General features: G+C 44.1%; 2 protein-coding genes across 3 annotated transcripts in view; one reads left to right on the forward strand and one right to left on the reverse strand.

Annotated features, from left to right (window-relative positions):
• The first annotated feature begins 262 nt into the window (after nucleotides 1-262).
• LOC117059328 (myelomonocytic growth factor-like) lies at nucleotides 263-10705 on the forward strand. 2 transcript variants are annotated; one of them, XM_033170967.1, is made up of 5 exons: nucleotides 263-441; nucleotides 2888-3042; nucleotides 4878-4985; nucleotides 7784-7930; nucleotides 8879-10705. In XM_033170967.1, exons 1-5 carry the CDS (start codon nucleotides 426-428, stop codon nucleotides 9029-9031), a joined length of 579 nt encoding a protein of 192 aa, XP_033026858.1. In that variant the 5' UTR covers nucleotides 263-425; the 3' UTR covers nucleotides 9032-10705. The 2 variants fall into 2 exon arrangements, with proteins under 2 accessions (XP_033026858.1, XP_033026859.1); XM_033170968.1 differs by having other exon boundaries at nucleotides 431-501.
• Nucleotides 10706-24043: 13338 nt separating this feature from the next.
• Nucleotides 24044-25794, reverse strand: part of MED24 (mediator complex subunit 24) — a 53782-nt gene continuing 52031 nt past the window's right edge. Inside the window, 1 exon segment of the mRNA XM_033169167.1 lies at nucleotides 24044-24233. Coding sequence (XP_033025058.1) covers nucleotides 24117-24233 — 117 coding nt within the window. The 3' untranslated portion in view covers nucleotides 24044-24116.

A 25794-nucleotide genomic window follows, 5' to 3' on the forward strand; every position in this document is an offset into this window, starting at 1 on the left:
GTTCCCATTGCACAAATAGGGTTAACTGTGAAAAGGTAATGATTGGAGCCCTGCTAACTAAAATATTGGATCCCCACCCCAAGCACATTATGAAGATCAGAGCCCATTACTCTATTTACTCATCGACCCACAGGATATATTTTTTTAAAAAAATTACTCCCCTTTCTCAATTTGCGTTAATGGCCACACCTTTAATTCCATCGGAGGAATTTCCCCAAACTTCCTATAAATACCCCTAATGGCCGAAGGATCTTTTCACACTCCTCTTTGGACACAGAAGCAGCCAAGCCTCTCCTGCTCCTGGTGTGTTCCTTCCCGGCAGAAGTACAGTACAGGCAAGCCGTCATCCGGCATCTCGAGAGGAGGAGGAGGAAAAAAAAAGTGGGAGGAGGTCCGGAGCAAAGAGATTCAAAGTCTTTTGAAGGATGAGCTCAGAACGAAGTAAGTACCGAACTTTGGTCAGCCCGTCCTAGGCGCCTGGCGCAGAGGTCGAGCGAGCTGGTAAGTTGCATGCTTTGGGACAAGCGCTGCTGGATTTGGTTATTTATAAGGAGGGCAAATCTATTTACCTACCTAGCTGAAAGCCTGTTTCATACATTTGTGGGGCGGCGGATAGGGAAGGAGGAAGAGTCTCAGGTTTTAGCAGAAGAGCAGGTTTTCTTATAGAAAGGATGGTGGGCTGTTCGGTTTAAGGTAAAACCAGCTTGGAGAGATTTTTTAAGGCTAATAAACCTTGGGCTTGTTCGTTTGTTTAAGTCTTTTCTCTGAGCAAGGGGCTGATTCCTTGTTTTAAGTCTTAAAGGGGCAGGGAGACTACTCTTCGCTCAGATTTCCCAGCCTCCCTATTTAATCCACGGGCTCAAGAAGAAAAGCCAAATTCTTTCAAAAGTTATTCTGTGTTATATTTCATATCGTTCCTCAAACGAGCTCGAAGGAGACACTTTTTTAAGTTTCACAAGAGGTCCCCCTGTGACTTTTTGGAAAGGCGGAACAGCGTTAACCTCTGGAACTACCTGCCGCATGACTCCCTGATCTCCACACTACTTTAGCAGTACTTTTCGGGGTCTTCAATTTGCTTTCTAATTTGCTTTCAAATCTGCGGGTGGAGATCTTGCAATAAAAACCGGCCAGGATTCACCCCGGGTTTCTTTAAGCAAACAAACGACGGCAGCAAAATTCCACCCTAAATTGCACTGCAGAGGTGGGTCTTTGCGTGGAGGACTGCGAGCGCGGTTTAGTTTTCGTACTCGAAACAACTTCCTGGGGTAATTGTTCAATTCTCAATGGGCTTTCGTTTCCACCCGGCTCAGATTAGCGGGTCTACTTATTGAAAACACAAGGAAAACACTCCCCCTCCGCACCCTCGCAAGCCTGAAGTCCGCCGCCTATAGTAGCTAAAAAGTGATTTGCCACTGACCAGCCAATCCAGCCGAAACCACGCCCTGCGCGCAGGCGCGTCTCAGCGGCTGCCGCTCCCACGCCGCTTTTTAAACCAAAGGGCGGCGGGTTTAAGCGGCGTGGGAGCCAGAAACTTCGGGATGTATATAAGATACTATGATCCTCTGGGTGGGGTTGAGTTCCCCCCCCCTGACTCTTTTCCCATCTCCAACCCTTAACAGGAGCTTCTGAAGTGTGCATGCACAGGAAAGCTCATACCAAGAACAAACTTAGTTGGTCTGTAAGGTGCTACTGGAAGGAATTTTTTTATTTTTTATTTTGCCTTAACAGGAGCATAAACTAACAAGCGCCAGTTCTGTTTTACGCTTGAGTACTTTTGGATTTACCACCATGCATCCTAAATGTGTGGAGAGGGGGATTTAAGACGTCTCCATACTCGTGTTGCCAGCCCCGCCTCCGCCTCCCCAACTCATGGTTTTCTTTGCAAAAAATAAAAAAGCCGCCAAAATGGGCTGAGCAAGCAGATGACTTACTGCGAGAACAAATTTGGCAAAAGTACCCGCTGCGACCCGGCAGCAACAAGTGGAAGCGGGAGTGTTCTGGCTACTTCCTCCGCCTGCCGGAAGATATACTTGACCAAGGGGAGATCCCTCCAAAAGAACAAGATCCCTTCATTTACACCCCTCTCCCATTTGTGCGTCATGAGACACTTAATCTCGGGGTTGTGGGTGCGACCCCAAGTTGGACTAGAATAGATGACCCTGGTGGTCCCCTCCACCTCTACAATTCTGTGATCTAAATCCAGGACTTCTCCCTCTCCCCCTTGCCTAGTGTGGACACAGCACTTTGTGGACCCGAACTCCAGTTAAAATAGAACACACTGTCTGGGCTGAGTTGGTAGTAAGGGCAGCTGTGTGGTTTTTAAAAACCGGGTTTGCGTTTTAATAATCTTTGAAGTATCAACCCATATTGGGCAGAATACTTGCTGTATCAGGCTAGGCCAGCCATCAAAAGCATTTCCTTTTGTGTCTCTTATTGATTAAATTGAAAGCTTAAAATTCAGGCCAGGGGGGCTTGGAACTTCTCTGAGGGCCAGCCTCCCATCCTCCCTGTAGCTATGGCTCTGAGATGAGTAGTACATCTAGCCCCCCAGTTTTGTAACGAAGTGGGTAAGTGACCCTTGGATTAAAGAAGGAAAATGAGTGTATATTTATATTTTTTTAAGAAAGCCATGTGTTTCTAAATCATGCTTTCCCTGAGCTTGTTTGAAAGGTATTCCTTCCTGTCATGTAGGAAGGTGAAATGGCAAGTAGTACCTTTAAAGGTGGGAGTGGGAGCCTGGGAGATCTGACCTGCAGGATGCAGCCCACTGGGAAGTTCTCTTGTACAACCTCATGGAACCAATGATACTGGTGCTGGAAATTATTGTTTCTTTGTTCCACTGACTATCTTTATGACCTCATTCATTCCCTCTCTCTTCCTCCTCCAGGTGTTATTTTCCCCCTGATCAGCGTTGCACTGTGGTGGTTGATGTGCTCAGCTACACCCCTGCCAGAGACTTCCGGGTACCCAGACTCCGTCCTCGACAATTTGGAATTTGTGCTTAGGATTAGGAAGGATGTTGCTAAAATGAAGAATGATCTGGTGAGTTGTTGCGAGCAAAAGAGGAAAATGCTGGGCAATGAATACAGCAGAGATGAAGGTGTACAGTTTGTCTAGAGCAGCCTTTTTCAACTTGGTGCCCTCCGGGTGTTTTGGAACTACAACTCCCATCAGCCCCACCCAAGCATGGTCAGGGGTGATGGGTGCTGTAGCCTAACAACACTCAGAATCCGACAGGTTGGATAAGTCTGCTCATGATCAAAGCCTAAATCTACAGTTTATGCACACTGGCAGAACCTGTGGATTTAGGCAGCTGTCTAAAAGGGATGCCTTGATCAATGATATAAAAAAACTTCCTGAGAAATCCTGAAGGACCAATTCCAGTTCCTCGTATTATCCCTTGTTTACCCACCTTTTTAAAAAGTGTCAACTCCTTGAAACTGTGGTGCATTGTGAATCTCAGAGTACAAATATCAACTGATGATCCTCCCAAACATTGTGCCAGGAAGGGTTTGAGCAGAAATGGAGCCCAGTCCTGAAAAACTGCCTAATTTATCCTGTATATAACACACCTCCCCAGTAACATAACAACTTGGAAAGTGATTATGCCCTGACAGTTATTAGTGTGAAGCTCTTGGCTTTGAACCACTGTAAACTCCAGTACAAATAACTTATTCCCATCGGGCTGAGTTCTCGGATAAACAAAATAGTTGGCAAGTCATTCTGGTATGGGACTCCTTTCCCGGCATTTCCTTGAAATTGCAGCTTGCCCCGGAGACTTAACCCCATAGAGAGCGCAGCTTTCTCCCTTCTAGCATTGTGGGAGTCTCTCCCAGCCCTGGCCCCATTTAATCTGAACAAATGCATGGATCTTACCTTTCCCAGCATTTGTGAGGTTGTGCCAACCTGGAAAGGTCACCTCCCTCAGTGACAAAAGGAGGGAAATTGTTTGCAGACAATGAATAAAGCTTTGGCATTCTCATTGGCTTCCCTGCAGAGGGCGGAGGGGCTAGTTTGACTAGATCTGTCAAACTGATGTAAAAATGCATTTAATCCTTCTCTTATCCAAGCCTAACTTAAACCGGAAGAAAAGTCACGTTGTGATGAATGCCAGTATGTGCTGCTCAGTCTGCCACCCTTCAGCTAGAATCAGATTCTTTGGTTGGCATTTTGGGTGTGCGATATTTGCGTGTTGGTGCTTTCAGTAGTTTCAGTGTGGCATAATTTATTCCAATTTTGTTACGAAAAAAGGCAGAGGTTTCTGCAGGTCTTTCCAAACAGTAGAAATAGTATTCATCAGTCTCTTCCTCCAACTTCTGAGAGTTCATGCACTTGAGAGCATAACTTAGCTTCCCAACATAAGGACTGGAAACTTTGTGGTTTGCAAACGCTGCACTCATAAATTATAACTGTTCTGCACTATTGTAGTGTTGCTGTAGAATTCACACCTCCCTTTATTCTATGAAATAATTTACTGCTGCATTCCAAGTGATCCCATAGATGTTGATCTGTCTATTGACATGTAATCCTTTACTATGGACTCCTTATTCAAGCGAAGGCACTAAATAACGGGGCAGATTAGGTTCTTGTGAGGGCAGGGCAGAGACAAGGTCTTGTGTTAACAGAATGAGTAGATAAGGTTTCTGTACTCTTACGAACTGCAAGGCTGGGTGGTGGGCAGCAAGTATTGGGGAGCCCTTGCCTTCCTGGTAGTATCACCAATGCCTTTTTAAAGTATTGTAAAAAAAATTACAGGTGGTAGGAGCTCGTGGGGTTGCCAGTAGGGAGCAAGCAAGCTATATGTCTGTATTGGCTACTGGGGCCTTTGTCTCTTCTGGCCTTAACTCCTTGTTTCTCCCTCCGCCTGCTGCCCACAGCGCAAAGAATTCAGGCTTGGCAGTGACAGCGAACTGCAACTGGTGCAGGAAATCCTGCGCATCGAGCAAGTTGATTATTCCCATTGTCGGAAAGACCTCTGTAACAAGGTGAGCAGCAAGCCCTGAACAGTTATATTTCCCGTTCCTGTTAATGTGCAATTATATTTCCCGCCCACTCCCACCACCAGGGAGGGGGGGGGGAACCAATTCAATAAGGTGGGAGCTTTGCAATATCTGTTTACAAATAATGCAGGCAGCAACAGGTGGAAGGAAGCCAGAACCAAAAGGAGTGTTGGGTCCTCAAAGAAGTGAGCAACCGGCTTCCTGACTGCCTACCAGCTATGGAAACTTCTTGCCAGGCTCCTCACCTCCAGCTTCTTCCCACATTTATTTCTCATGCCCGCTATGAGAAACAGCAAGTGTCTGTCCTTTCTCCCATTTTTCTTTTAGCTGTAAAGCTGTAGGGAAATGCTTAGAGAACTGAGGCCATTTCATTTGGGGGACAAAACGATAGCACAGCTATAACATGGACAATGGCCAGTTTGTGGCACCCTCTGTGAGCCCCATCCTTGAGTGAGCTTGCCTCCTAGTTGCCATAGGCCTAGGGGGCTCTTCCTAATGCCCCCCCCACCTTGATTGGGTGTGGTCCTTCAGCAAATGCCTGGCTGTGCCGCCAATGCAAGGAGATGTATGTGTGCATGAGCAGGGTCTGTGGCAATAATTCTATGTGTTTTGCATGCCTTATCCTTCATTCATGTCAAAATCTTGGTTAAGATTGGCAGTCCACGCCTGACGTAGTAGTTCCCTGGCCGACTGCCAAAAATACACTTTTGAGGGTTAAGGGGGAATTCCTGTCGGTAAGCAAACCAGATGTCATCCATTTCCCCTGGTGCTGCAATCGTGACTCGGCGCGTTTTCAGGTTAAGCAATGAGCCAGCAAAGTAAAGGATTCTGAGTGGATTAGATTAGCTATGTACTTAACAGAAGGGCTTGCTCATGAGAAACAGAAGGATCTGCCTTTTCTGATTGCAAAAGGGTGGGGTTGGTGGGAAGAGGAAAGAATCTCAGGGGCATCTAGATAGCCATGTAAAAAACTGTAGCATTACAATTTCCAGGGGGTAGCTCTGTTTGTTGGAAGCAGTAAAAGGAGTTTTATGGCACACTTAAAATATGCTGTACTTGACTAGTTTTGGACAAAATGGTTGTTATGTGGAGGTGAAGTTTTTTAGGTGGCAATGTGTATTTATTAACACGGCAAGCTAGCCATGATGCTTTGCCAGGGTGGGGGCTCCTTCTCATTCTGCTGAGCGTAGCACTGGACCTCTGCCCTCAAAATCCAGCCCTGATGGCTTCACTGCATTTATAATGGCACAAACTTTTGTGGATTAGAGCCCACTGCACCAGAATATCTAGCATTAGTATGTTCACTGATAAATTGGACAACTTTATTACAAATCAACCAGGAGCATTTTTTCTCTGCTGGGCTACTGACTTGCAGTAATGACTGCCCTCCCCACCCACACAAAAAAATTGCTGGTTATAGGTGCAGTCTTAGTTGCGTGCGCGCACACACAAGCCTCTTCCAAAATGAATGCCTGGGTGCCACATGGATTCTCTGTTTATATTCAATACATGCTTTCTCTTTAGAACTACATGTGCACATTCAGTTGAGCATGGACTATGAAATTGGTAGCCACCAGCAAATTAAAACAAATTACACTTTAAGGCTAGCTGTTAAAAATCATTGAGGCTAATACGTATCTAATCTAGAAGCCCTGCCCACTCATTACAAAGTTTGGTTATAGTTAACCAGTGACAAAGGAAGAAGACTCCATACATGCTCAAATACCCAAATACGCTTCCATAGGTCCCCTCCTAGCACTCAAAATGAGTTCTGAGGCCGATCATGGGCTCAAATGAGGTTTGGTGAGGGGTACCCTTATTTCCAGGGGCTGTTCAGGGTACACCTCTGTAACATGTTGTGTATTCAACTTTGAGGAGTATTACCAAATAGTTAAGTATCCCTGATAAGAGCATGCAGAGAGAAAAATCCCCTTCATGTTTTCTTAGCACACAACAAATATTTCTTAACAATCTTATTGCTACTGGCCTGCTCAGCGAAAGCTTGAGCAATAATATAGATGTTGGACTGCTGTGCCTTTGTACTTAAGGAATGTCAATGTCTTGGCTTGCCTACTATGGGAAAACTTTTTCTCCTCTTGCCACTTATTCTGAGTGACCCTCTTTAATTTTCCCACCTTAAGTTAATATTTAAACCTGTAGCCTCTTTCTGATTTGTTCTTTGGCAGGGGAAACTGAGTCTTCTGCTTTATACCAACTTGAACTGTTCATTTGTTCTTCTGCTCTTTCCCCACCACATTTGATCAAACTGAGCCATTTCTAATATCTCACATGGTTTTACTTAAACTCACAACACACCCTAAATTGGGTTGCTGTGTATAGTGTTTAAGAGTTTAAACTGGTTTCAGAGACATTGCTTTCAGTGATCCACATCAGGTGTGAAGAAATTTGTGTCCCTACTGAAATGGCTGAACTACAGCTCCCATCATCTCTGGCCATTGGCTGTGTTTGCTCGGGTTCATGGGAATTGTAGTTCCATAGAAGATCCTCATCAGCCTACCTGAAAGCACCTTTCTGCCTCGCTGTAATGATCTTGCTCTGTAGATGCAAAAATGGATTGACTGTATCATAACTGCCCTGAGAATGAATGTCCTAAATAATTTAAACAAGCCCCCCTTTTAAAATACTGTCAACACTCTGGATGTGAAAAATTGTGGTCTCCAGCCTAAACGGGAACCAGGGAAAGTTGTGTGTGTGAGCGAGAGAGGTCTGTCCAGACAAAAGCTGTAACCCTTCTTCCCCACCCTTAAATCTTGTTCTTGCAGGAAGATTGCTTCAACCAGATACAGGCAGGCCTCAGCACCTACCAGCACAGCCTCTCGCATGTTGCCCAGATACTGCCAAGTTTCTCTGAGAGAGTGACTGGCCTCCAGCTGGACCTCTCAAACCTCTCCACCAACATCCAGCGGCAGGTGAGAAGCTGGCTTACTACTTGTTTAGCTTGGGCTGAGGGAGGGGCAGAACAGGTGGGAAGAAGCCCTTGCATGCTTGCACCAAGTTCTGTGGGAGCAGGAATATCCGTAGCCATTTTAGCAGGGTCTGTTGTCTGCACTTCATAGTTGCTTCCCCTCCTGGAAGACTGGTGATGCCCCTAGTGGTGACAGCAGCCGTGCTGGCTGCAGTTCCACCAACCCAGATGCATATTCTGGCATGGCTTGTCTTGGCTGCTATTGTATCAGTGTCTGTTCCACCGAATTCCATGGGCAACACAGAGACAGAATATGGAAGACTTAACTGCAGATGAAGACTGTTTCTGAGACAGGCAGCTCATCCCCTCTGCTTCCCTTGGACTCGTTCCTTGATTTCTTTTGGAACATATTGATTAGCATGTCAGGGTATTAATCTTCGATACCTCTAGCTGTCATTGTGTCCTTTCTTCAAGGAACGCGTGATTGTTAAAGGGTGTAGTTGTTTAGGATAATTCCTGCTCATGGAAATTGATGACCCACAATCCCCTCCTCCTTAAGACACAGCCCCTGGAACTTCAGTTCTTCTCCCCCTTCTCAGTGTTCCCAGTTTGCAGGCATGGGGAGCTTATAGCCCCGTCGATGCAAATCCCATAATCCTGGACCACTTGCCTTGCTGGCTGAGGCTGATGGGAGTCCCACCCTGATCTAGAGTTCTCCATATCTAATGTTGTGAAGACTGGTGCTCTGTATTTCAAGGAATGTTTGATCTCTCTTTAGAAAGCTTCTTAGTTTCTCTAAGCTCTGGGGTTGCAAGGTGCAAAAGGGTACCAAGTTAGGCCATCCAATTGTCAAGAAAAAAATGATCCTCTAAGGCACTTAGCAAACAGCTGCATTTCAATAACGGATGTGATTTCTCTTCTCCCCACCCCACTTTCTATCTCCCTGCTTCAGATACTTGAGAGTGCAGTGTCCACTGTCACCTACCCCCAGGGAGAAACCCTGGACTTGCAAAATCAGAGAGCTATCGGAAGCTATCTTGTCGTCCGCAACCTTGAGAAATTCATGGAAGCAATTGCCCGGGCATTGAGGCATTGTTATTCATAATGTGAAGGGATAGATGATTAAGACACCCTGGAGGTGGAAGCGCCCTGTGCATCCTAAGGAGGATCTAATAGGTGATAACAAACTGAAACAAGAGGATGTACTTCTTCTGCCTAGACTCCTCCCAACCTACAGAATTCCAGCCTCCTAACTTTTTATTATTTATTTATTGTATTTATTGTAAAGTTTTAAAAGCCGCTTGTTATCATGCAAAAGCAAGAAAAACAAAAGGCACAAGGATATTTAGAGAAAGAAGTAGCAGAACACCATACGCATCATTTTTAAGGAGTCACTTTGTGCCCAGTTTGATGTTCTGCTGCTACCAGCAGGAAGTACCGGCAACTCTTGTTAACTGAACTAATCTTTATCTTTTTTATAATCAAAAGTCAAGCACAGCCCCACGTTCTGATGTCTCTCCAAATTAATTGGACAGCCTTCTCCATGTTTGGGCATTTAGCATTTCTGTTTGTGCCAAACTAAATTCCTTGGTTGTTGTTTTTTTTAAACTAGACTTTTTAAGAGACTGATGCAGGGCATCTTTAGCAATTGGGTGTTGTTGCTGTTTTTATCATAGTGTTGACTTGAGACTCCTGCAACAACTCCATGGGTGAACTATTGCTATCCTCCAGATGTTGGACTCCAGTTCCCATCAGCCCCAGCTAGCATGACCAGTGCTCAGGGATGATGGGAACTGGAATCAACCCAAGACATTGGCTACTTCTGGAATTGGCTCATCTCAAGCATTTTGTAGAATTGCAATTTTGGATTTGATTTTTAATAAAATGTACTCTTCCTGCGACGCCAACTTGACATTTGTATGGAAAGATCTTGTTTGCTTTGCTGGATTTCTAGTGAAATATCCTTAAGAGTCAATTCCTACAACTGTGCGTTTTTTAATTTATTGTGCTTATTTATTTTATTTTTTATTTATCGTATCTTAAAAACAACAAATGTTCTACATCTTATTTCCCCCCCCCCTCAGACCTTTGGTCATTTCTCTGGTATTAAGAGTATTTATTACTTATTTAATATTTATGCCGATAACTGTCAGATTAACTGTTTGATAAGAACCTTTGTTTATCAAAGGCAAGGGAGTTTCAGCAAGTTTTACGTGTGCATCTTGCAACACTTACAGCCTTGCTGTGGCGCACATGTCAAGATGTATGCAATGTTAAATCACTGTTTAATATTTAAACATTAAGAGTACTGGCTATTGGTAGTCGGACCAAACTGCAGGGGGGTGAACAACAGGAGTATCTAGTTCCCACCTCTGGCAGTTTCCTGGGTACATGCTGGGCTGTGCATCTTCTTGTACTTGTTATAGATAAGCAACACTGAATATGAACCATAAGCACACATACCTATTGTTGGAACAGCACCAGTAGATAATTCTGAAACTGCTATGAACAGTTGCTGTATTATCAGTGGATCCCGGATTTGGCCAGAGGCTGCCATCTAAATTTCTCGCAATCCTCTTGTTGGGGGGATTGTGAGAAACTAAAATGGCAGCTAGACTCAGCTGCCTGGTGAATCGTGTAGTACTAGGCCATAAAATAAAAGTCAACACAAACATATGTGTGTCAGCCCCGGAAGTTGCATGAAGCAACCTGCTTCACCCTGTTGAATGGTAGGGCTGGTCCTGCCTTTACACCACTGATGGGGAACCTGTGGCCAGCTACAGGCTGCTGGACTCCAGCTCCCATCAGCCCCAGCCACTGTAGTCAGTAAGTCAGGGTTGATGGGAGCTGTAGTCCATGAAACCTCTGGAGAGCCATATATTTCCCCACTCCTGCTTTAGACAGAGAGATGTATCTAGAAACCAAAGCATTAATTTCCTGTTTGCTATCTGATTTATTCCTGTAACGTTCTACGCTAGAGGATGTTGTTTTGTTTTTAACTGAGGTTTTTAAATAAATGTTAACTTACGATTGTAAACTGTTTTTGTTATTTAAATGAACTTGTTTTAAACCAACGTAAATCATCGATCTGTGCAGAATTCAATTTCGTATTTTGTTTAAAATCGCTTTGCAGTTTGCTAGAGGTACGATGTTGCTTGCAGATTTTAGTCCGCCACCAATGCTAACTGTTCTTTCCTTCAAAACTGGACCAGAACTCTTGCTAGCTTCATATTCTTCCATTACAAGTCTCTGCAACAGAAGGCAGCTGGAATGATATGACTTGTAAATGTCTTGAGGTGATAGAGAAATATCTGGAATTTGGCTAAGAGCCTAAGCTCAGCTGAAGCATTGCAAAGCATTTATTTTTGAAGCTGTTTAGATTTTCTGTCACATCACTGCAGGAGTAGTTGTGCTTTTATTGTGACTGTAAACTGCTCTGAACACCCCCACACAAGTAGAAAAGGCAGGATATAAATACCTATTTATTTGACCATGACACTAAATGGAATGGACATTGTACTTTTAAATTTTATTTATATTTTTATTTTAAAAGGTATAAATAATTGGCTACTGGGTCATTGATTAGTGCTGAATATTTCTATTTAGAGTCGATGGTATTACAATGGAAGCAATCGGGTTTTAATTCTGTTACTACTTCTTCCGAAAATGAATTTTATTTATTTTATTTATTATGATGATGTGGTGTATGCAATTTCTGAATAGAAATAAAAATTAACATTTGTTCAATCAAAAATGTGGTGTTGAAGTTCATTAATGTGTGAGACCCAACTGAAGCATGAGAGTAACTAATTCATACGAGGCGGGGTATAAGTTGGGGGAGCTGAGATGTCCCCAGTTAAAAAGTGACATTCACATGACAAAGACGGGTCTAATGTCTAGTTTCCCCATAATCGTAGGCCACCTTATCGTGAAAACAACTGCAATAATGGATTGAATGCAAAGGCTGGAGTTCTATACCCACATACCTGTAAGCCCTACTGGATTCAATAGGATTTACATCTGAGCAGAAATGTTTTGAAATGCACTTAACGGGTGTTCTTGGGTCCAACTGAAGTCAATGTGAAAATTTAATTTCAACTAACTGAAGATGCATAGATTTCAGTGGAATTGTGAGTAATAGTGCAGTATAACCCTGTATATAATCTATTCAGAAGTAATAGTCTCGCTTATCCTTCATTCTTTTCCATCCTACTCCAATCGCCCTTATTCTGTGCCCATTTGGTTCTCCCTGGGAAGTTTGGGAACCCTCCATTCATTTAGGGTTTGGGGGGGTTGTTTTTTGTTTGCTAAAGGGTGGGGGTTATTTTTGGTACTACTACAAACCTCAGGCTTAGACTGCTTGTTGTTTAGTCGTGTCCGACTCTTCGTGACCCCATGAACCAGAGCACGCCAGGCACTCCTGTCTTCCACTGCCTCCCGCAGCCTTCCCTTTTCTATGTAGGTTTTGGCTACGCTGGTATGAGCAAGTGAAGAGACAAAGCTGGAAACAAAAGGAATCATCATCCATTACTCTGTACAATCACAAGACAGAGAAACCAGTAGGAGAACACTTCAATCTCCCAGGACATTCTATAAAAGATCTCAAAGTAGCTGTCTTAATACAAAGGAATTTCAGAAATAGACTGGAAAGAGAAGTGGCTGAATTGCAACTAATCACCAAACTTAAAACCATGGAGAAACCTGGTCTGAACAAAGACATTGGATTCTTATCTCATTATACATGAAAAAGCTATCTTTAGCCATCTCACCCCTTGCCTTTTCCCTGCAAGACCAATTGCAGTCATTAACAGTCAACAGGTTTTCCACACCTATCAGCTGATCACCCATTCCCACCACCCTTCTTAGTAATACCCCTCCCCACTCCCTCACTATATTTAAGGGTCTGGTGACTCCTATTTCAGTGTATCTGAAGAAGTGTGCATGCACACGAAAGCTCATACCAAGAACAAACTTAGTTGGTCTCTAAGGTGCTACTGGAAGGAATTTATTTTATTTTGTTTTGACTATGGCAGACCAACACGGCTACCTACCTGTAGCTGTACAGAGAGTAACACCCCACGAGAGGCTGACAAGGCATCAGATATTTTGTTTAGTGGGTTGAGGGCAGAAATGGGGGTGGCGGGGGTTTGAAATGAAGGCAAGGCAGGGACATTTTCTGAAGAAGCAAAGCAAGGGGCTCATTTTTCAGACTGACGGTCATATTTCCCCAGGGGTAACCTTCCAGGGGCCAAATGCTCATGGTGAGCAGGGCCAGAGGAAAAAAGGAGGTGTTGCCAGTGTTATAAGGGGGGGAAATGCTCCTTTTCCCTTATGGGATACCCAAGAGCCCATATAGAGTCCTTAAGTGGGTTTCCTATTGGTAGGAGAAAATAACAGAGGCCAGCCAGAGAATATTGAGAACCAAAGCGGCTAGTAAGCCTGATCTTTATACTGTTGCAACAGGGTCCCTACTCCCCACACACAGGAGGGAAGAGAGAACCCAGATCAATGGTGCACAACCCCTTATAAAGATTTTGTAAATTGCCCACCCTGTAGCTCTAGACCACCCCAAAAAGCATCATACATACATCACAGAAGGAGGCAGTCTACAGCAGAAATGCATTACAGGAGGCGTTCTACAGCAGAAATCCTGTCTCCCAGGGTACCTGATAATGGTCACTGATTGCTTTACCTGGGCAGTCTGACCATTCTTTTGTGATGGTTAATAGTTTAGTTCCTGAATCCAGGTCACAGGCTCACCCTATTCATACACAAATATGCCCTTAAGACAAGATTCGTAAGCAAAAGACAATGGGGAGGCTTTCCCATTTCCTTTCTCCTTGCAGAAAAATATTTGAGGTCACCGGGAGAGTCAAAATGGCTTCAGGACTGCTCTCCTGCACTATTTCAGACACGTGTTTTATATACTTATGTATGTGTTTGCCTTGTACATTTATGAACATTTAATTTATATCTGAGACCTTATAATTCTTATAACACCAGACGCAAAAGTGAGCAGAGCAACGGATGCAACTCTGACCTTTGTACCAAAGACATTCCAGTTACACAAAAGCAGTAAGTTTCTATGCACACCGTACACATATCTCACTATACAGGAAACCCAGAGGCATTGTCACAGTCAAACACTTTCTAGCTAGGCAAAAGCGCCTCAGGGATGTGTAGGCATTATCCCGTGGGTGGCTGTAGCCTGAGGAGGCTGTTCTCAGGCTTTACTGAATTGGCTTTATCCTGTGAGCTGGTGCTTCTGTGTTTTATTCTGTCCTTATATGGCTTTATGCTGGGAAGCAGTCTATAAATTTGTACACAATTAATATGGAAAATAAACAGAGGCCTAGAGGGCTACACTAGAGGGCCCTCAGGTTTGAGGCGTCTTACCCCTGCCATTAAGGTCCCCTTAAAGAGGAGGCCAACGGGACGCAGATGGCGGTGTGAGTTAAACCACAGAGCCTAGGCTAGGGCTTGCTGATCAGAAGGTCAGCGGTTCGAATTCCCGCGATGAGGTGAGCTCCCGTTGCTTGGTCCCTGCTCCTGCCCACCTAGCAATTCGAAAGCACGTCAAAGTGTAAGTAGATAAATAGGTACCGCTCCGGCGGGAAGGTAGATGGCGTTTCCGTGCGCTGCTCTGGTTTGCCAGAAGCGGCATTGTCATGCTGGCCACATGACCCGGAAGCTGTACGCCGGCTCCCTCGGCCATTAAAACAAGATGAGCGCCGCAACCCCAGAGTTGGACACGACTGGACCTAATGGTTCGGGGTCCCTTTACCTTTTAAAGAGGAGGCAAAACAGCCCTCAGAGGATGTCACCATATGGTTAAAGCACATTTATACTACTATAGCAGTCATGGCTGGGAACTATAGATTAAGGTGCTGGGGGTTGTAGCTCTGTGAGGTGTAAACTACAGTACCCGAGATCCTTGGGGAGAAAGTTATGACTGTCAAAGTTTTAAATGTATGGTGTGGATGCAGTTGATACCAAAGGAGTGGCACATAACAAGCCACGTCCCTTTTTTCTCTAGTTTGTAGTACAGTACTGTAATAAATATAATTTAGGCTGTGCACATGCCATAAATCAATTTATTTATTAGGAGCCCAGGTCGCCACTGATCCACAATTCCAAAACGAAAACATTCTAAAACAATTATATTTAAAAGCATTAAAAACAGTGACCACTATTCCTTCTGGTGATCCTGGGGTTGCCAGAAAACCAAATTCTTCAGTTACCAAGTGCCAGGGTAAATTTAAAGAGCACTGCCTCAAAAGAATTGTGGGAACTGTAGTTTGTTCCTCACAATTCCCAGAATGCTTAGAGAGAGCTACAGTTCCCAGGGTTCTTTGTTAGGGTGGATGGGGATGTACTTTAAACATATGGTAGGTACACAGCTTTATTTTGGTTCTTCAAGTTGTGTTTGGAACATACCAAATATACGAAGGGGCACTATTAAAAAGGTGTGGCTGAAGAGAAAATGGCTGCAGGGCCAAAGATTATTATTATTATTGCTGCTACTACTACTCCTACTACTACTAATTTTTTTACCCATCCTTCTCAAGCAGGTCCCAAGGCAGGTAACAATAATATAAAATTCAGAATTAAAACCAGTTAAAATAAAATTGTCAAGATTTTTCTCCCTACACATGACCCTCATTTGATGGCCAACACGAAGCGTGACGGAAGAATCACTAGGCTAAGAAGCAGGGCTGGCCTAAAACATTTTGCTCCCTGAAGGACGAAATGACACACACACACACACACACACACACACGCACCACCTAAAGAGGCTGACTGCAGCTTTACCACACCTGAGTGCAGTAAGCAAACTTAGGGCAGGGACTAATCCCTGACCACTGGCCATGCTGGCTGGGGCTGATGGGAACTGGGAGTCCAGCAACTTTTTGAGGGTACCGTGTTGGCTATTTCTGGCTAAAGAGATGCAGGGCAAGGCACTGTGGCACACACCTCGCTGCCATTCCCCATCCCCAGCACTTGCCATTTTAGGCAGCCACCTCACGCCACAGTTGTCCACACATGACAATGAACACACCCACAAGCTGCCTCTGTACATGTGCAAGTAGTTGTATGAAAGGGTGTACGCTTGTTCATTTGTACCACTCGGTTGTTGTGTATATTTGGGGAGTGTTACATGTGAAGATGGTACAGGCTCAATTATCTGCAGATTGTACACTGATTGTGATCTAACAGTCGATTCCTCAACTGTAAATAATCTGCAGAAAGAAATAAACAGTCAGGATAAGCTGGGCTGGGCTAGGTAAAGATAAAGGGACCCCTGACCATTATGTCCAGTCGTGTCCGACTCTGGGGTTGCGGCGCTCATCTTGCGTTACTGGCCGAGGGGGCCAGTGTACAGCTTCCGGGTCATGTGGCCAGCATGACAAAGCCACTTCTGGCAAACCAGTTCAGCGCACGGAAACGCTATTTACCTTCCTGCTGGAGCAGTACCTATTTATCTACTTGCACTTTGATGTGCTTTCGAACTGCTAGGTTGGCAGGAGCTGGGACTGAGCAACGGGAGCTCACCCTGTGGCCGGGATTCGAACCGCCGACCTTCTGATCAGCAAGCCCTAGGCTCAGTGGTTTAACCCACAGCGCCACAGCTGGGCTACCTTTCAGCAAACTTCAGAAGAGAAAATGGGAATCCTCACATGAACACACGAACACACCCTGCAACATTTTTTGAAGCTCCAGATAGTCAAGGCAATAATAAGAATAAACACCTTCAAGTCACCCTCAGGCATGTTCCAGACTAGCTGAACCTACTCTGAAGGCAAACACTTCTCCTGGGTGCTGAGTTATCAGCTGGATGGCTGCCAGGGCCATCTTGCTCCTTGAGGTGATGGGGCTGGTGTGGAATGCGTCCAGACTTAAACCTGAATTTGTCACACACCTGAAATAGATTTCCAGCAACACATTTAGCATCACATGTAGCTACACCCCAATAACAGCAAAAGAGGAGGCGGTTCCACCCACAAACGTATCCAGGTTTCCGATATAGTCATCTTAAAATTTTATTGACTTGATTTGAAGGGAGGAGGACCCATGACTCAGCTCTCACACTGCTTTGTCTGAAGGCTTACAATCCCAGTTTCTGACTCTGACCACAGATCTCAAGTCCATAGACACCATACCTTTAAAGCACTTCGCTCCCGCTCCCAAAATCCTGGGAACCAGGGCTGACCCAATATATTTTGCCACCTGAGGCAAATCAGCGGTGGCAGCAGGCAAGCCCCCTGCCCAGATCTGGGTGAGGCCAAGGGTGGGAGAAGGGGCAGCAGCTGGGATACTGAGAATCGTGAGGAGGTCTATATTCCCTTCACAGAGCTACAACTATCAGAGTTTCCTGTAAGGAAGGATTGATTGGTAGAACTGTAGCTCTGTGGGATGAATAGGGGCCTCCTAACAACTCTCAGCACCCTTAAGAAACTGCAGCCCCCATAATTCTTTGTGGGGAAGCCACAACTGTTTAAAGTGGTATCATAGCACTTTAATTGTATGGTGTGGAAATGGCCTGAGCCTTTCCGAAGTCCAACACATTCGCGTATGGTTCCTGAGGCAAATAAACTTTTGCACTAGGATTACCCAAACTCGGTCACAGGGTCAGATCTCTGTCAAAGCTTGTTGGTTCATACCTACTTTTTCCACTTCCTGGGCAGCTTGCCATGACATATCAGCCCTAGACCAGAAAGTTTTCCAAAATTGCTACATTATTCAGTGGCACTTCCTGCTTGCTGTTTGCCTAGGTTGCAGGACCAGAGAGGTGGAGAAAACGAAAGGTTAAGAGCTTAGTGTTGGAAGGTTAAGACCAAATACTGGAAAAACAGAAAGAAAGAGGGTGGGGGGAAACAATAAGGAGAGTGGGAAAACAAACAAGGAAAAAACCCTTAAAATGCAAAGCAGAAAGGGGAGATGGGGATGGGGAAGCATACTTTGTTTCCAAACATCAGGATTTAGCATTATGTTGACTATCCCAAGTATGTAATCCAAACAGCTGTGCAGCTAAGCAATTTGGACTTTGGACTTAATGGTCTTGGAGAAGGGACTCTTTACTTATGGCGGGTGCCTTTAAATATTAACATGTACTACTTCACTCACTTCAACTGATTTTGAACCACCAAAAAACACAGCCCAAAAGGAGGATGTGTTCCGACTGTGTTGGGTCTGGCATTATTCTTATTTCAAGCTGCTGGCAATCTTTTCATCCTGACAGTGGTGCTTTCAAAGTTTTGTGGTTGGTCACACATTCTTTGAAGGGGCCAGTAGAATGTTTAAAATAATTGGCCGCTATGAAGGAAAGAACATCACTTTGGTTGGGGAGGCAAGGAAAGCTGGATTTCACAGATATGATCCAAAATACAACCACTTTAGTGGGTTAGTGGAAGTTGAAAAGTTGGGTACGGTGAAGTTGTTCACTCTCCCTCATTCTTGGCTTCATGCTTGAAATTTGGGCACCCAAATGAGAATGACACCCCACCCTACTTTGAGGTCCCTCAGACACCTGTGGGATTCTTTGAAGTCATTCCTCATTGTTGCTAAATTCTGACTTGATGACATATTCTGCTAGGCCAAGTTCTTTGAAAGCGAAAGCATTTCCTTCTGCTTTCCACACGTTCAGACAGATCCCTGCAGAAATCACATTTTCCTAACCTCGGTTTTGACAAGTGCATCAGCTTGACTTAGCTTCAACAGGCTGGGCCAAGGGAAGGGAAGCCTTGAGTTGCAAAATGTTGAGAAGTGTCTGCAGCTGCCAACAAAAAGGACTGAACTTCTCAACAGGAGAGCTCGGTTTTTCCCACAAACCAACACTGCTTTCAGTTTGGGTCAACAGGACAAGCTTGTGACTCTGACCATGAGTTTGGATAGAAAAAGCAGTTTTGGAAAATGTGTAAGTTTCACACTGGCTTGGAATACTCCTTAGTTATCCATTTCTATTTGTGTTGACTATTTGTCCCAGCTTCATGAAATCTTGCACAGAGAGTCTGCACAATGACAGCTGTAAGATGGTAAAATTTTAAAATGTTTGGATTTTGAATGAGACAAGACATTTAAAGAGTTTTTGCTTGCAATTGTCACCTGTTTTTCCTCGGTTTGTGTGCGTCAGTCATCTCTAGTTTTACCTTTTGCTAGTTAAGAGTGTATCCAAATGCAAGGGAAATAAAACAGCTGTTGGACTTTCATATAATTTTGCCCCTGTATCTTCAATAAAAAACATGTAATACACTATAGAAAAATAGAACTCATATAGTGTTACTCAACATAACATAATATCAGGTGCTACTTCTGAAAGCATACACTGTTCTGATTACAAAACAATAAACACGTCCCTGTTCTGAGATGTAGCTATTTTGGCAGCTGTTTGGATTTTCAAATTTGCTAATTTGCTGGGGGCATATGCAGATACGGCCCACAGGCTACTCACTTCTGCTGTTGGGCCACTGCAGTCTCTAACAAGAAGCTGGGGCGGGAGAGGGGCTGGTAGTTTGCTTCATTTGGGCTATGTTCTTTTCACATTCTTATCACACCCTGTCATGCTAGAGCCTAGGCTCTACAGACATACTTTCCGCATGCCAAAGGCCTCCATCATATTTCAACTCCCTAGATTTACAACTCTGGCCTCTGTAGTCCCTTGCTCTACCAACGTCAATCAACTGCTGTAACAGGCAATAGACCTTGATCATCCCCTCCCTGGGCTGTGGGATTTATGGCCCACTCTTTCGTTTTTAAGAAGTCACTCCAACTCTAGGGGGTTACATAAGAATTGGACGACCACTCATGCTGCTATTTATATCTTGTACACAGGAAATAAGAAGGAAAAAAACAGACATAAGCACTCTCCAATACAGAGTGTAACCACTTTACTTTGAGTCACCCTGAGATTAATTTCATGCGTACTTGCTCCAGTGCAAATCCTGGCAACCAACAGTGTTCTGGACGATGATCTGGGGTCAGTTGTTGCTTCCTCATCCAGCCAAACAGGAAGGAAACACAAACCAGACTCCAAGAACAGCATCCACTCCAAATCCACTAGGGTCCCTTTTACGTGTTTCACCAAGCCAACCAGGCAAAAGGCTGACCATCCTACCGAGTTCAGATCACAATTCCCATTAAAATTTGTATGGAATACATATCAGCAGAGTCCAGTTTGCAGAGATTGGTTGGCCATCTTTCAGGCTAGCTGTGCGCTGGCTATGTGCCTGTGTGTGATTGAGACATGGGGATGTTGCCATGCGCCAGCCAAACAAATAATCTAGAATCTGATTGGAAACCCTGCTCATTCCCAGTTTTTCCTTTGCCGTCTTCTTTGTACATCACAGGCAATTCCCACAAGCATGGCTTGCAGGTGGTGAGGTTTCCTTACCTCATGCTTAGGTCCTGCTCGTGTCTAGAATGCCTCAGACTCTCTTGGGTTTCATGATTCATATTGGGAAACGCTTGAGGCAAATGTGCAAGAGCTGCTATGACACCCAGGATATCCTGAATGAAACGGCTTTAGGAATACCTGTAAATTACACTCAGATATTACTGGATCCAATGGGAGATCAGGAAGGGCTTACTGAAGATCCTGGGAATTTCCCTAGTCCCCCTCCCTATAAGCTATCAGGGACTTCTGAACCACTAAACATATCATTAGACTCAGCCCCAATAATATTTGGATCTCATACAGAAGGACAGAGGGTGGGGTGGGGAAAAGAGAATGCATGAGTGACTCCTCTTTCCATGCCTGTGGGTTATGTCCAGTGTGATGATTTGGCATCTTAGCTGTGGGAACACGCACAAGTTTTAGATTAGCATCCAGCTCAGGCTTGGTCTATACATGCAGCACCATGAGGAAGGAATGAGGTGGCAGAATGGATCGTATCACTTTAGACTGCAGGATATATGGATGCATTCATATAGATAGGTAATAGGTAGCTTTTCAGGAGACAATGGAGGAGTGCGTCTTTGGGGGGCGAGGTCAAGCTTTGGCAGGCTGCAGTGCCTGCCATGGCTGTAGAGAACATAACTAAATATTAAGCCTCCTGCAACATCTTTCTGCAGGTGAAGCAGCAGGAGTCTGATGCTTTGGATGTTAGCTGGAAGTGTCGGAATAAGTTTCACAAGATACTCTTTTCAGCCCTTCTGCACTGACACTGCTTTTAGCAAACAAATATTGGCTCAGGACAGGAATGATACTTGTGGTGGGAAAGGAACTGTCATGCCATCACTCAGGTTGGACTGTTCAGTGGGCAGGGCTTTTCATGCACCTTCACCAAGCAACTACAGCTTCATTCACTTGCTTGAATTTCCTGCCCATTTTTCTTCTGTATGCACTTAATTAACCAGTTTTGATCTGAAGGGGAAACCACTTCCTTACAGAACTGGTACAATTGAATTCCAGTGAGGGGAGAGACTCCATCAGGCAAGGCCTTCTTCCACCTGCCTTGCCCCACCCTCTGGCCCTGGGACTCTTCATAAGGGAGCTGTTCCTGAAGGAAGAACTGTGAGGGGAGAGACTGTATCAGGCAAGGCCTCCTTCTACCTGGCCCTGGGACTCCTCATAAGGAAGTTGGTCTTGGAGGAAGAACTGTGAGGGGAGAGACTCCATCAGGCAAGGCCTCTTTCCACCTGCCTTGCCCCCACCCTCCAGTCTCTGTTCCTCAATTTGTATTGTATTGTTTTCTGCGCTGTGGCTTTCTGTTGTTTTATCGATTGTAGTTTTGAAATTATTTATTGTAATTGTTAAGAGTGGGTTTCTGTTTAATTTTTGTATGCTGATATTATTATTCTATTCTATTCTAATGATTGTTGAACGTTATTTGATTGCTTATTTTAAAGCTATGTTTTATTATCACATTTTTGTATTGCATTAGATTGTTATAGGGTGTACATTCTTTGTTTCTTCAGCTTGTAAACCGCCTTGAGTATTGTAAGATAGAAAGGCGGTATACAAATTAAAAGTGATGATGATGATGAATTCCACCCCCACCAAATGAGCAAAGCCCATTCATCTCCATGAATGGATTCTGGACAACTTTTCCCTCCACCCACAAATTGCTTGAAGCTAGGCGGGAGTCTATCTGACATGGCTGCAGTTTTGCCAGGATGATGCCACCCTACAATGTGTGTGGAAGTAGGGTGAGGCCAACGTCATCACAAAGTGTTAGTTTTCGGCTTTGAGTTTCACCCAGCATGAAAATGGTTGGGTTCTAGATTAGGAACCCCACCACTCTCATGAGCAAACTGTCCCAGCTGTGTGGCACATAAGTGCATGACACGAAGCCTCTGGCGGAGTCAATTGGTCAGACTCTTCTCCCCCAATTTGTAAGCCACCCAGCTCTCTGACATCCCCTGTCCAACTTGCTAGAACTCAAACGAAATCTGCTACACACTGGGATGCAGGTTTCAAGCAATGTCACAAAGAACTCAACTGGTGGTAGCAATAATCTTTACAGCTATCTCCTTAATGATCCTCACCAAGTCTTCCATGGTATATTGAAAGGAAACAATTCCAAAGGTAATTTTAAAAAACCCACCACCCCTTGACCTTGCCACAAGGATCAGAAGGAATGCAGGATGAACTGACTATTACTCATGTGTGCAATAAAATAAGACAAATTGTTTGCGATGAGCGATCACATTCACAAATTCTGGAATTTCCAGGAAACCATAGGGTTTAGTGGCACTTCCTCATCTACAGCAATCCTAGATTAGGAATGTAAAGGCAACCCATTTCAAGGCAAACATTTTTCCAGAAGGGTAACCAGGTTAGGCTGCTGTAGCAGAAAAATAAAAGTCTAGTGGCATCTTAAAGACTAACAAATTTAATATGGTGTAAGATTTTTTTGATGGTAGGCTCCAGTTCATGGAAGCTTATGCCATAATAAAGCTACCGCAAGACTCCGTTAATTTTAATGTGCTGAGGGCTAAATAAAATGAGGTTGGGTGCCTTGAAACCCCTGCTCAATAGTCCAACACTATCCTATCTGAGCTCCTGGGATTCCCACCAAAAACGGCCTCCTTTTCAAAGTCTATTTTGCATCCATAATGATTAGAAATTTGCTGAGATTCCCAGAATGTTCAGTTATGTGTGCAATCCCAAACTCTGCTTCCAAGGTATGGTCATGGAACCAGGGGATAAACACAGCTCAGTGTTTCACCATATGAATTTATTAAGAGGGGACAAAAAGGATTCTCCCCAGTATTTATACAAAAAATCAATTGAAATCATCTACACTTATATGCACAAAGACAAGGAGGGGAAGCATGTAGGATTGTCAACGTTCTCCTGCTTGCAAAATTCAGCCTCTATATTCCTGAAGAGGAAAATAGTGTTATAGAATAAAGCTATTTGATAAATCAAGATTACAAGATATTACCTCTGCGCTAGCCAATCATATAAAACACTTCTTGTACAAATTGGTTGCCCCAGACCAGGCTGGCTTTGTTCCACGCTGAAACATAATAGACCTAATTAGAAAATTGTTAAATGTAATTATAATGATGTCTTGATCAGAAACTTTTTTTATTTGTTTTTGTATTTTTTAGATTGAGAAAACATGTACATTGTTAAACTGCTATATTGTTGAAAATGAATAAAAACTCTCTCTCTACACACACACACACACACACACACACACACACAAGAATACAGCTGTATTCTGTATTCTTGATTTCTGTAACTTTTAAAAATATCAAAAACAATGGCACTTCTGAGACACCTTGTAATGGGATGTGCTGCTTGTAAATGTAGCTTCATTCAGGTATTTGACCATTAAAGAGAAAAAGATACACCCAGGCATTTATAAAAACAAGACAAACAAAAGGGGGAGGGAAGCAGTAGCAAAAACTGATGGACACATTCAAACGTCACAGGTGTGAGAAGTGGAAGTGTGGCTTGAAAGACTTGGAATGCCAAGGATCCTTGGTAAAGCTGGGGTGGCAATCATGGGGACTCCAAACTGACTGGAAGGGCACTCTTGAGATGCCTTGGAAACAGACTCGGGTGTCTGCCCTGGTGTATTTTCTCATCAAAGCAATGCCCACTTCTGTAGAGCATGTGCGCAATTCAACACACACCAAGTGGCAGCTTCCTTGGAACAGAGAGTGTTCTCCATTATCCCACTGGTGGGATTTTGCTCTTAGGGTTCCCCCTCTCACCTGCAGCAGGGCCTGTGGAATGCTCACAAGGCAGCAATGGCTTTGGCAGCCACCCTGCGTCCCAGAGGCAAGCTGAGATCCGTGATGGCCAGCACAATTCTGGGGCTAGACATGGTGGATGCTTTCACCAACTCCGACACCTGCCCAGAAGTAAAGAAGGGGAAAGATGTCAAGGAGGACATGTCAGTGGCAAGTAGATACTAGCAGAATGAGCTCTGGGGTGTAGTGTGTAGGTTCCTCTTTGAAGCGACCCATTTTCCTCCATGGCAAAGCAACAACTGAAGAGAGCTTGTGGCATTGGTCCAGATGCACTGCCTAGCCTGTGTCTCATATCGCATGTTTATATTTATTTACTGCATTTGTAAATATTAGCAGACTTGGGCATGATTCATGGAATTGTAGGCTATAAATGGCTACAAAATGTCAATAAATTTTTTTTTATTGTCTTTCTTTCTTCCAAGGCATTCTGGGCAGTTAACAATTTTGAAATACAGGGGATAAGGAGAGTTACAAGAGAACAGCAGGCGTATCTCAGGCCACTGGAAGTTTGTTCAGGAGCTGTTGACCTAAACTCCTTGGCCTGGGCTTCTTCCTTTCTGCTTTCCCTCAAGGCATGAAAGTCTTTAATTGGCCTTTACACAACCCTCTTTTCCCAGAGTCTTCTGGATGCTGAGGAAGCTGGAAATTCCAGGGTGGTGCAGGAGTAGATTTCCCCATGAAATCTTTTTCCCTTTAAGAAGAGGTTGATAATGAGAATTTATACCTTCTGGCCTAGGCACTCCCAGCATAGGATTAACAGTAGCTGAGGAGATACTGGAACCTTACCTGTTATGCTCAAAGTGGAATAACAGGTAAAGCAGAATAACAGGTACAGCAGAAGTTCTGCTTGAGCCTAAACCAGGAGCAGGAACTTGTGGTCTTCTAGATGTTGATGGATTAAAAGTCCCAACATCCCCAATTAGGCACGCTGGCTGGAGCTGATGGGAGGTGGAAGACCGCAGGTTCCTGAGCCCTGGTTTAAATATTAAAAGGATGCTTTTAAATATAATAATGACAACCGTTGTTATTATTATTAGTATTTTGTTCCTTTCAACAATTGTTCCCTCTCATCTGTTTTTCTATACACGTGATTTGGTTGATTTTGAAAAGTCTGCAGGATTACATTCTACATCAACCCCAACGTTCTGTAATGTGCATACTCAATAAAGCTTTACACATACAGTTTTACATGCACACAACAGACACCATCAAAAGCTGGGGACAATTCCCACCTTCATATTTCTGCAAAACTCACATCTCTAGTGCTTCTTCAAACAGGAAGGTATGTGCATGTACGAGTCAGAGAAAGGGATCAATTATGTTACTTGAGTACATTTTCTCTCAACCTAAGACATGTGTTTAATGGTACATTCCTATGCATGCTTATTTAGCAGTTAAGTCCCACTATGTTCAATGGGCTTTACACCAAGTAATTGTACACAGGATTGCAGCTAAGGGTGACCCTCACTTACTCCTCTGTCATTGTCTCTGGAGCTGTCATTTCCTGCCAACAGACTCCCTCTAGTGTTTGCCTTTCCTAACAACAGTTAACGAAAGTGACTTGAACTCTTAGGATTCATATGGATCATCTGTACCGTCCTTCCTCCACCTGGTGCTCTCCAGATGTTTTATAGTATGTCTCCCACCAGTCTCAGCCAACAA

Source organism: Lacerta agilis, chromosome 14 (assembly GCF_009819535.1).
Source record: "Lacerta agilis isolate rLacAgi1 chromosome 14, rLacAgi1.pri, whole genome shotgun sequence".
Lineage (NCBI taxonomy): Eukaryota > Metazoa > Chordata > Lepidosauria > Squamata > Lacertidae > Lacerta > Lacerta agilis.